Source organism: Chionomys nivalis, chromosome 24, assembly GCF_950005125.1.
Source record: "Chionomys nivalis chromosome 24, mChiNiv1.1, whole genome shotgun sequence".
Lineage (NCBI taxonomy): Eukaryota > Metazoa > Chordata > Mammalia > Rodentia > Cricetidae > Chionomys > Chionomys nivalis.
In genome coordinates, this window is record NC_080109.1 from 8,672,333 (window position 1) to 8,684,746 (window position 12,414).

The 12,414-nt window shown below is 36.1% G+C and overlaps 1 protein-coding gene across 1 annotated transcript in view; it reads left to right on the top strand.

Annotated features, from left to right (window-relative positions):
• The first annotated feature begins 5,481 nt into the window (after window positions 1–5,481).
• The window catches only part of Zbbx (zinc finger B-box domain containing), a 74,385-nt gene continuing 67,452 nt past the window's right edge, over window positions 5,482–12,414 (top strand). Inside the window, exons 1-3 of the mRNA XM_057757120.1 lie at window positions 5,482–5,549; window positions 9,850–9,963; window positions 11,891–11,981. Coding sequence (XP_057613103.1) covers window positions 5,482–5,549; window positions 9,850–9,963; window positions 11,891–11,981 — 273 coding nt within the window. The remainder of the gene's footprint in view (window positions 5,550–9,849; window positions 9,964–11,890; window positions 11,982–12,414) is intronic.

Here is a 12,414-nt window from a genome sequence, read left to right on the forward strand (position 1 = left end):
AGATCCTGAGTGGATAAAGGCTGGAAATCAGACCGCCTGACTGATGTCAGGGCCTGTCATGGGCAAACACAACATGTGCTGCTCACACCCAGCATCTTAGGCTGAAGAACATGTATGATCTCTTTACCCCTTATACCTTTTTAAAGATTTGACACACAGCCGGGCGGTGGTGGCGCACGCCTTTAATCCCAGCACTCGGGAGGCAGAGGCAGGCGGATCTCTGTGAGTTTATCCCAGGACAGGAACCAAAAAGCTACGGAGAAACCCTGTCTCGAAAAATAAAAAAAAAAAAAAAAAAAAAATGACACACAGATATTAAGTGTTAATATCAAATATATTGAAATTTAGAGTTAACATTACTTTAGTACTTTGAAGTGTGTGTTTTCTAATAAACTTAATTTTTATTTAACATTTCTTTCGTAAATCTCAGATTTCCTTGGACTATTTTACCCAATGGGGTAAAAGCGTTTAACCCTCCCCCAAAGAATCTAATCATTAGAAACTTTATAAATATGTGTTAAAGTAAAAGAAAAATAAACATTTTAGTGGTAAGCTCTTAAATTTTAGTGTATAAGGTTATTTGAAGCATTAGAAGATTCAAGTAACCCACAAAGGAGTCTTGATTATGGCAGGGTATGTTCATTCATGATCTACTGACCATATACAGACAAGGATAGCTATAATCCTGAATTGTAAGGTCACTTAAACCATTATGAGTTTTTGAGTTTCTGATGTAGCTTAACAACACAGTTCTCGAGTGTTAACTTTTAGGATTATATTATCATTTCTCAAGTTCAAACTCCTGGACAATTCTGCAGAGATAAAACGTTCCTGAATGTTTTCATTCTGCCAGTGGAAGAAGGCTAAGTTCTTTGGAAACTTGGGGCGCCTCTTAGCATTGTTTTTTCTTGTTTCATAGATCATTGTACATTCCTTTCTTCCATCGCAGTTACAAATACTCTCCATTCTGCTGGTCCCCTGGACTGGTTTCTCTCTACCCACAGGGCCCTGCTCACTAACTCCTGTAGGCTGCTTAAGAAATAACCACTTTAAGACTTAATATTAATTATATACTCTTTGGCCTATTACCTCAGGTTTCTTATTAACTAACTCTTACATCTTAAATGAACACATTTCTATTATTTTATATTTTACCACAAGGCTCGTGGTTTGTTACCTCTTGCTTTTTGGGTGGCTACATGGCATTTGCCTGACTCTGCCTCTTTTCTCCCTGCATTCAATTTAGTTTTCCTCTTAGCTATATTCTGCCAGCCATAGGCCAAAGCAACTTCTTTATTAACCAATGGTAATAAAACATACTCACAGCATACAGATCGGTATCCCACATCATTCCATTCTCTGGCAATAGTGATTGGATTTCTTTCTTAAAATGAGAACATGTGTAGAAACAGTATTAAACTGTAATAGTAAATCTGGTATCCATTGATGCATATATGTTAGTGAAAATTAACCTAAATGACAATAAATTATGCAAACTACCTAACCAGGTAAAGGAAATACATGCGAGGTAGCTTCCCTTCACCTCTAACTTCAGTTCTGGGATATCTGATGACCTCTTCTGGCTTTTGTGATCATTTCACATATGTGGTGCACATACCATATATACACACACTCAGACATACACATGTAAATAAATATATAAATAAACAAATCTTTAGAGAAAAAAGTCATTGGTATCCTGTAATTTTATGTTGTGTCTCCAGCTTTATGTTTTGCTATTTATGATTCAGATCTTGTTATAGCTTTGCCATCTTGAGGAAGATGACTAATCATTTGTTGACTTTACCCAAAGAAACAGAGAGAATAGCATGACTCACCATAATAATCTTTCATTTTTATGCATGCCATAAATTGGCTTCTGTGCACGACTTGATAAACATTTAATTGAAAAGAAGCCTCACTAACTGCATTCAGTGAAGTGAAGTGCCCTCTGAATAAGACTGTTTATTAGTTATATCACATTATCATCAGAGCTGTAAATCTGAATAATCTCATTCTAATGAGATTTACAGGTCTTTCTTTCATCCTTTGTATGGATAGAATCAATCCTTGTGTGGAAGTTAAATGTCCTGCATATGGACATGCCTAGAGAGGCACATCCCACAAAGGTCCTAATGTGCAAAGGAAATTAGGACAACAGATTATTTTGATGAACCAGAAGCATTAACTCCGGGCATCTTCTCCTTGTTCTCCTTTGGATTGTACTTACGTAAGTTTAGGCTTTTATGAAGTCATCCAGTTAGGAAAGAAGACTAACAGTTTGATTTCCTGATTAATATCAGGAGGTGAGATGGACTGGGTGGACTCTATCTTACTGTCTGGTAATATTTCTGAAAGAACTGCTTGTTTTATTCCTCTCTGTCTCTCTCTATCTCTTTCTCTCTGTCTCTCTCTCTCTATCTCTTTCTCTCTGTCTCTCTCTGTGTCTCTCTGTCTCTGTCTCTCTCTCGTATGTGTGTATATATATATGTGTGTGTGTGTATGTGTGTTTGTGTGTGTGATATGAATGTGTATGTACACTCATTCATGTTGTTTATCTTCCTCTATCACTCCTCATCCTATTCTGAAGTAACATCTCTCACTGAACTTGTAGCTCAGCCACCTGGCCAGTCATACTCCACCATCCTCCTGTCTCAGCTCCACCCTGAGCCCCAACATTGGCATTACAGACTCACACCTGTTCCTGTCTTTTATGTAAGTACTTGAGATATGAAAGAAGATTCTCATGCTTACTCAGAGAATACTTTATGGACTGAGCAATCTCCCCGGTACTCCTGTAGATGTTTAAAAGATACTTTTTATAGCCCCTGCTTGATATAAATACACAAAGCTACTTCCTACGGAGATAATTCTTAAAGGTGGAAGAGTAGATGAGTATTCCTTTTGCAAATATTACACTCTTCTCCCCCCCCCCCCAAGCCAACCAGGTATTTGTTTTTTATTCCCTAGATACCTTTAGATATCATGACAGTTGCTTTAGCCTTTAGAGACAAGACTTGGTGCCTGAATGGGAGCCAGATGCCTTCCTAGATGCTTTCTTTGATCAGAATGTGCCATAGTCCCACAATATTGTAACTATTCTGTGGACTTTCCCTGGACAGTCTCTCTGGGGTAGACATTATGCTTTTTGTTTTGTTTTGTTTTCTCCAGTATAAGGAGCATGCGGAGTAGCACAATTTCATGTGATGGGACCATGAGAAACAGCTAGAATTATTTTTGTTCATTGAAATTATAAATATACCCCATGACACAACCAGTATATTGCATGACATGCAGCATTTCTGTGATTTTGCTTTTGTACTGAAACATTCGAATTATTTTCTTTGCACTTAGTGACTTTTCCTTATATTATTGTTGGTTATTTGTATGTCTTATTTTCAGAATGTCTATTCAGACTTTTTTTTCATTTTTAAACTGGATATAAATATTAGCTTTCGTGTGGTTGGATTTCCTTGTGTATCTGGAACACTGATTCCTAATCAGATAGTTTGCAAATGCTCTCTTTCATTATTTTTGTTTTTATTAATTAAATTTTTTCATTTGTTTTATACCCTTACCACAGTTTTACCTCCCTCCTCTCCTCCCCTACCCTTCCCCCACCTCCCCCTTATTCCCCCTAATCCACTCCTCCTCTGTTTCTGTTCAGAATGGGGCTTGTTTCCTCTGGTGTCAACATAGCAAGGCCTATCGTGGTGAGGTAGGACTAAGCTTTTCCCTTGTATTAAGACTCCTAGCAATAGTAGATAGGTAGCCTGAACTGGCCATCTCTTATAATCAAATTGGTAACTACTCCAACTGTCTTCACGGAGCCTTCACCCAATGACTGATGGAAATAGATGCAGAGATCCACAGCTAAGCCCTGGGCTAAGCTCAGAGAATAACATTGAAGAGAGGTAGGAAGGGTGGTCTAAGCCTGGGGTAATGGTGGTGGTCATGGTCATCACCAGGGAACCCACAGAAACCATTAACCACTCCTAAGACCTTGCTTTTGGTTTCTGACTCTGAAAAAACAAAAACCAGTCCCTCATCAGCTTCATCCTCTCTCTGTTCCCAGGATTCTATTCTCTAGACACTCTCTGCTCATCACCCAAACTGAATCTGTCATTAGTCCTGTCCTGAACGACTTTTCTCTCCATGTAGTATGGAATCATTATCCAGCTGATGTTCTGATCTCCCAGCCCTTTGTTTCAAAACTTTATTTCAATGTGAGTCAGCCTGGCTTCTTTCCTGTATCATGTCTGTAAGTTTTATGGCCCTTATTATTTCTCCTTTGTTATGTGGCTTTTATATGCAAGTTTATATGTTCTCTTTGACTTTAAGCCATTTGAGTTCAGAAAAAAATTTTCTTAGGCCTTGACTCTTCTTACCTCCCAGTACAGAGCCATGAATACATTAGAGTTCTAGTACATATTTATTGAGGTCCTGGACACATAGCATTAAATAGTTTCAACAGTTAGGATATGGCCAATTCAGTATTTTTAGAAGAGATTTTGAGATTTTTTTTTTTATTTTGTAGATAGGGTTTTATAGAACTACCCATCCTTAAACTCACTGTATAGCTGTTGATGACCTTGAACTTCTGATTTTCATGCTTCTGCTTTCTGAGTATGGGCACAGCCACATCTGTTAACGGTCCTGTTTGGGCTCAAATACAGAGCTTTATGCATGGCAGGCAAGCACCTTTTCAAGGAGATACATCTCTAATCTTAGACATTAACAATTTTTATCAATTGTTAATTTTTAATGATATGAAATACAGCGGTAGTGCATATGAATCTAGTTCAGGATTGCAGAATAAGTTGTTTTAAAATTCTGAGTATTTGAGACACTCAGAAAACAGCGTGCTCTTAATAATTTATTTTATGGTTAACTCAGAGTTAACAAAAATATCTTTGTATTTATTTCTCATGGGGAATGTTTTTTGAAATATTCTTATTTCTTGTCTTAGACAAGAGTGTCCTTAAAGTTGCTTATATTTATGAGAATACGAGAATTCCTTTAGTTAATTATTACACAACTTAATTATTGTGCTACATAATACTTCTTGTAAAAAAGATATTTGAAGTCGATTTCTGCCATCTTGCTGGTCTTATTCAGTTTTGTCAAATTTATATTTATTTAACTTGAAATACATATAAGTATACATTCTGCATGTTAATGTACATAATACTTGTGTTATTTATTCAGGCTTTGAAGCTTTCTCATCCTAAAGATTTTGATTTTGAAGGTTTTTCTGAAGGTCGGCCTCATGACTCAGTCAGCACATGCTTGACATTTCTGAAGCCCTAGCATCAATCTCCAACACTACACAAACAAAGCAAAATAACAAAGACTTCCCTGAATTATGTGTGTGGTTTAGAATTTATAACTGCTTTAATTCTATGGTTACTCTTTGTTTATATTTTTCAGAAGTTTCTGAAGCTATGATAATATTAAGACAGCATTAAGAAACAAATAATCATGAACATCAAAGATTTTGTAGTTATTCCCTGGGGAAAACCTGGAAATTCTGTAAAACTAAAATATAAGTAAGTACAGATATTTTTTTTAAATTAAAGTAGTTGCTAAAGTTTCTACATGTTATAAATTAAACTATTATTTTTTAAACAGGAGAAAGGTAAAAGTCAAATTTCATAAATTCTTACTCCCGTTTTCCTTCATTGCTGTGTTTTGTAGTACAGACTTCAAATTTACAAACTATGTGCATATTATTGAGCATGAATTTATTAACTATTATATTTCCAACGTGAAAAAATTATTTTATCACTTTAATAATAGCATCAGTTTAGTAATATAGCTTGTAAATTTAAGGTTTATAATTGTTTTCAAAATTAGGACTAAAATTATTTTATTAGTAGTAATGGAAATGTGAAGTTCTATATAAAAGTTGGATTCATTTACTATTGAAGCAGTATAAGAGAAGGTTGTATTTTTGTGACCTATACCGAGGGTTAAGAGTTCAAAAAGAAGCTAAATTAATGAGTCAATTAGGGCCAGAGATCTTTGAGCTTGGACACTGCTCAAGACAACATCCCAGGCATGGCATGGAATAGACTTAAAAAAATTTACCCTTCAGGTAAAGCCAAGTACTTCCAGTGCCATGGCCGTCAATTCTGAGAGTCCTCAGTATTTTGTAACTTCTCCTGGGTACTAAAGGGATGCACTCACAGTTTTCCTTAGAGATCGCCTACTGTCATTGGAGGTTTTCTCAACTACTACTAAGAGCCAGCCAGGAAGGGTTGGGAACATGCTGCCCATTTAAAATTTTAGATTTTGACTTCCCTGGTTCAGTTCAGTGGTCTTATAATTATTGGATGTCCTCAGAGCATTTCATAAGTTACTCTTTCTTCACCTGTAAGTCATCGGGTATAAAAATATAGAAACTGGAAAATGTTAGGCAAACACATGCTCTCACCAAATTTAGATTTACGGTTGTTTTGCTGGTTATAGAAGTTGTCAAATTGTGAGTGTTGCTCTTTTGATCTTTAGAAACAAAGAAATGGCTGTGATTATTCTATTGGATGTTTTGTTTCTGTGTCTACACCTGCAAACCATTCACTAACAAATATCTATCAGTGGTATACGTACTCTGAGAGCAAGTGGTGGCTACAGAGGGAAGAAACAAGAATCTTACTCTTTAAGTAGCTTGCAATGGATATGTGGTATAGTTAAATTGACAGTATAGTTTGGTATGTGGTATAGCATAGGCTACATGTAGGCTCAGGGGCTTGGGAGTACATTGTCTATGTGGGCAGAAGTGAGCAGATGAGTCAAGTTCAATGGTAATTGTTGGATGGAAATGTTGTATTGTACAGCATAAACTTTGTTTTTAAGACATTATCAACTTGCCTAAGTTTATAATAATACATAGTCAGAGAGAAGGGACAAGCCTATATAATAACTAATGGGTATGCAATGGTATGATTGGGATCTATCTTTAAAGTGGTGAGTAAAGACACTGCTTTATGTTCCTATATCTCATAGAACTACAACTCACAAGAGTATGAAGAAGAGACACTATGCTTATGACCCTGTAGTTCTCTATTAATCCTTTCCTTGTTCCAAGCGTCCTTCGTGTGGCACTCTTAATAGTGGTCCTTGTATTTCCTGACCCTCTGCTGTCAGCTCACTCCCAACGTTCCCCAACATCCTCTTTTGTCTTTGCTGTGTTTATATGATCTTTTCATGGTATGCCATGGTGCCTGATAGTGGACTTGTCTACCCTTCTAGCCCAGGGTTTAAGGCTTTTTCTTGAAAGGCTCCTTTCTTTCTTTCTTTCTTTCTTTCTTTCTTTCTTTCTTTCTTTCTTTCTTTCTTTCTTCCTTCCTTCCTTCCTTCCTTCCTTCCTTCCTTCTTCCTTCCATCCTTCTTTTTCTTTCTTTCTTTTTTTGTGAGTCATATAAAACCAAGCATAAAATATGCCCATTTATCAAAAACAGTCTTTTCATTTTCAGCTTTTTCCTCTTTATCCGCTACAGTGGGGTCTTTAGAAGCAGTGTGTCTTCTAAGAAAATTAAATGACAATAATGGTTGTCCTTTTTGATGCTTCTTTTGAAAGCAGTAGGTGAACTACTGTAAGCTCTTGGATCATTGAGTATGTGAATCATCATGAGAATGTTTTGAATCCCAGCGCTGTTCTCCTGCTAGGAGTGTTCTAGTCAAGAAATGAGTAGTAATTCTGGCTGTTCAAGTCACTGGTCTGGGGTTACTTTGGATTTGCCATTTTTAATCTCCTTGGTTAGCCATCTACTTCCTATCAGCCTATGAATTTAGTTTATTTTTTAAAATTTAATGCTCCAATTTTCCTCCACATTTTCTCTCCTTAGATAAACATAATCACTACATTTAGGATTTTTGGTGCCTTTCCTTATCTGCCTGTCTTGCTTCTAAGCCTTTTTACTTCTAATTTGAATTTTCATGGTACAGCTGAGTGATCTTTATACACACAAGTCTGATCAAGTGTCTTGAAATCCTGAAAGGGATTCTCATTATTCACAGAGGAGAATTCCCAATCACTGATCACACTCTCAGGGTTCTTTATAATCTGACCACCAGCCACCCAGTAGGCCCACTTCTTGATGTTTTCCCATCTTACGCTTAGTGAGCTGAAGCACGGAACTTCTAGCTCCTTGACTCATGTGTTATCTTTTTCCTCTGTCCATACGTTTCTTTCTTCCTGGACCACTGTTACTAGCACCTCCCTCTGGACAGGTAAATGCTCTAATCCTTTATGTCTTAGCTCAGAATTCATTTACTCCAGGGAATGTTCTTTGCCTGAAGTCAAGGGTGTATTCTCTGCCCACAAGCTCGAAGTCTAGCTGTCCCTTCCCTCAGTAATAGCACAGGGACTGTATGCCTTCACCCATTTCCTTCTTGATTGTGTTCATACTGAATTGGAGGCTGCATCTGTCTTGCTGCCTTTCATCCCTCAGTTCTTGTGTGTCGTTTGATAAGTCTAACCTTTTGGATGTAATTTAAGTAACAAGCCACTCCCTCTATACTTAAGTTACTCTGGACCCTTTGCTAGTCTCTTTGAGATATCACCATGGACTATTTCCACCTGTGAATAAAAGCTTGGTGCATTTGCTTCCCAGTGAAGGTTTGTCACCTCTGTACCTTAAATCTCTTTTCTGTCTTCATCATTTCTTAGTTTGAGCCAGGCTATCATATTCACAATGATGTTGAAAAAGTTTTAAATTCACAATAGATACTGAAATCTAGACTCTTGTGTTGACTTCTAGCTGTAGAATAGTTAGGATGTAAGTCTAGTAGGAGGGTGGAGCTTCAGATGCTAATACGAAAATCTCTTAGGGATATGGAGATGATTCAGTGCAAACATGAAGATTTGAGTTCAGTACCAAGAAGCCACCTAATAAAAACTAGATATGGCGTGACATGCTTAGAATTCCAGTGCTGGACAAAGCAGAGGTGGGGAGATCTGTTTTTCTGGTTGGTTGGTTAAGCCTACTTAGTGAGTTCCAGCTCAGTGAGGGATCCTGTTTCAAAAAAGGAAGAAAGGCAATAAGTAAGCAAATAAATAAATAGGAACAAAGAAAGATGTGGGTGATACCTTAGGAGTGTTAGCCGGTTTATCCTCTGGTCTCCATAGGCAGTCACATAAATGTACACATACATACTTTTGCCTTCTACAAACAAATATGCACACACACTATGCACATACACAAGCACACACACCCCACATGCGTGCATGCGCACGCACACACACACACACACACACACACACAATCTTTTGTAGATAATCTCCTACAAAGTATTAATAGGAGGTTTCTTCCAAAGAGACACAAATTGTTCTGATGCTTAGCTTTTTATATCCACATTAGACATTTACTGAAAGTTTCAAACTGCTGTTTCAACAGAATGAGCTCATGGAGAAGGAAAACAATTGTTTTAGGTGGAGAGTATGAGTAGGTGATGAAATGTTAATCTAGCAGGTATGCAGCTCCAGGTTAAATCTCTATGCATTAAATGGTGGTTTATGTACTATGTTATGAACTATGTGATATAGTAAAGTCAATTATAAAACTATATTTTTCTTCTATTTGTCACAGATACTTGTTTATATATAACATGATTCCTATACAAAAGAAATGATGTTTTTTCTGCTTTTAGATTTGTAGAGACACATGACTCAAAGAGAACATTAATAACAGGCAAATACTCTTAAAAAGCGCATAGGAACAGACGAACTAAGTCATTCTGTAAGCCTTACTAATAGCTACACTTTAAGAGCAGAAGTCTCTATGAAATTTGCTCGCCTCGAGGCTTATTTGTTTGCTCTAAATGACTCTTCGGATCATCTGTCTTTAGAAATGCTCGGGAACTGCAAATGGAGAAAATTCAGCTAGAACTCGAGAACCAAACGATGGAAAAGAAATTCCGAGAATTCCAATCCACATGGAACAAAGGAAAGGAAGAAATGAAGTGAGTGAATGTTCAGAGAAGTTTTAGAATAAACACAACATTCCCTAATGTTATACTGGTTTAAACATTCTGTTCATTTGACTGAATTATATAAAGCTGTTTTGTATACCTTTTGTTATTCTAGTAAAAACATTTGGTGGGCTGATGACTTTTATCTGTTCCCGAGCAAGAAGGGATATCAAATTCCCTTTACTTTTGATTTTTGTGTCGCTCACATGAAACACACTACTTTTTAAAATTACCAGGACTTTGGTTTTTTTTTAGATTACTAGCTTTTTTCTGTTCCTAATTGCCTAATATGTTCAGGTCCACAAGAACGTAAGGCCTGGAATGCACAGAAAAGCAATGAAAATTTGATTCTTTGCTATGAAACAATTGTACTCAGGATACCAGAAAACCAAGCTGATGTTAAGGGCATTGTTGTGAAGTGCAATTTTTCAGTGAGCAAGTGTGTCCTTGCATGACATCAGAATTATGTAAACCTGTAGGTATATTTAAAATATTTTAAGCAAACTATATAATTTTATTTTGTTGATAAAATTTCCCTAACATTATGCTTATGTATTGTCGTGTGTTAATTTAATTTTTTATTATAACACTAACACACATCAGACTTATTTGTGTCAAGAAGAACTGACAGTTATATGATAAAAATGATTTTTTAACTCTAAGCTCACAACCAGTCCATTTCCTTGCACCATTTAATGAATAAAATTATTTTTCCCTGCAAATGTCTCATCTTTGTACAAGTCTTTGTCAGAATACATAGGTGTGTTTGGTGTCTTTATAAATGGACTAATCTATAAGTTATGAAAAATAATTTACATAATAATATTTTGGTCTGTGCTCTATCCATACACTGAATTATCCCATTTGTTAGTGGCTTACCTTAGCAATATTTTACGAATATAAATTCCACCATTGACCTGTACAATTCAACATGTACGTTTGCTTCTATACAATGGCATCTTTGAATAAATTCCTCTCTGTCATTTTAGGTTCAGAAACATGTTTATTTTATATTGTGCTTAACATGGATAAATTGCCCTATAAATGGGCTGCAGAAATTTACAGTCTCCTATAAAGCAGAAGACTACACACTTCATATGCATTTGGTTATTTTAGGTATCATTATAATTTGTAAATTGGAGTTCATGGAACCATTTCCCAGAAGTGACTTTTCTTTAGCTGTGGAACCTTTTCCTGAATGGTCTTTAGAGCGTTCTTCAACTTAAATGGGTTTTAAAAGTAGTAGGACTATTTTCTCCTAAGTTGTCAGAGACAAAATGAAGACATTCCACCCATTGCCTCCCAGGAAAAGGGAGACCCACAATTTCAGTTTGGGGTTTATTATTTAATGTCTATGTGACGTTGGGCAGTTTTCCAATGAAATATGATACTTTAGTCTTGGCATCCTCAAAAATGCTTCCTCCGCCCAGTGGGGGCTCAATGAATTCCACTTGGAAATCTATAACATTAGAACTTGCCTTCTTTATAATCTGTGTTATTTCCAATATAGAAGCTCATTCCATCACCCGGCAGACCTGCTGTATTTTAGGGGTATGAATTTGTTCTTCTTTTTATTTTCATTTGTAGATACCTGATTTTATAAACTTTATAGTCATCTGTAAATTTTTCTGTAAATTAGTAAAAGTCAATCACTGTAAATGCCAAGCAGTGGAACGCTTCTGTGTTTAGATATTTCTTTTTCAGTCACTGCTACACAGACATCACAAATATAGAGAAGTGACCCCTAAAGTGATATACTGGTGGTAAACTAGGACATTTCTGACATCCTAGTCCCAATTTATAGTGGTTATCAGGCTAACACCCAGATTTCTATTTCCTGAAAAAATGGAAATATATTTGTTTTCACTAAAAGGACGAATGTTTTCAATAATTATATTTTGTGTTATGTCCATTGAAGGTCAAGCGGATATTACTGGAATTCTGGAAGTGTGGGCAAATTGGGTAACAAGTCACATCTAACGTCACAAAGTAAAGTGAATGCCAGTAAGGTAAGAAAGAAGCCATTTTCTGAACAAGAGGAAGGACATGCATTATGTTTTCAGGTTTTGCATTCTCTCTCGTACTCAAAGATCCTCCATCCTTGCTTTACTAACTTCTGTTTAGGTTCACCATCTTCAGGTTAATACTGGCTTTCATTTTTCATTATTCAGATATGCTTTGTTTTCCTTGCAGAAGTGTTTTATTTTTTTTAAATAAAACATTTCATAACGTTCTTGAAAATTACTTACAGGGAAAATTTTGAATTCTAAGCACAGTTTTTCTGTTTATTTAGAGGACATTAAATACAATGACAGTTCTATATTAAGGTGAAGACTAATATTATATGATATGATGGATTACGAGCTTCAGTTCTGACTTGATATTATTTTTTATTTCCTTAATATTGTTACATTCTGCTTGCATAATAATTACTCATACACT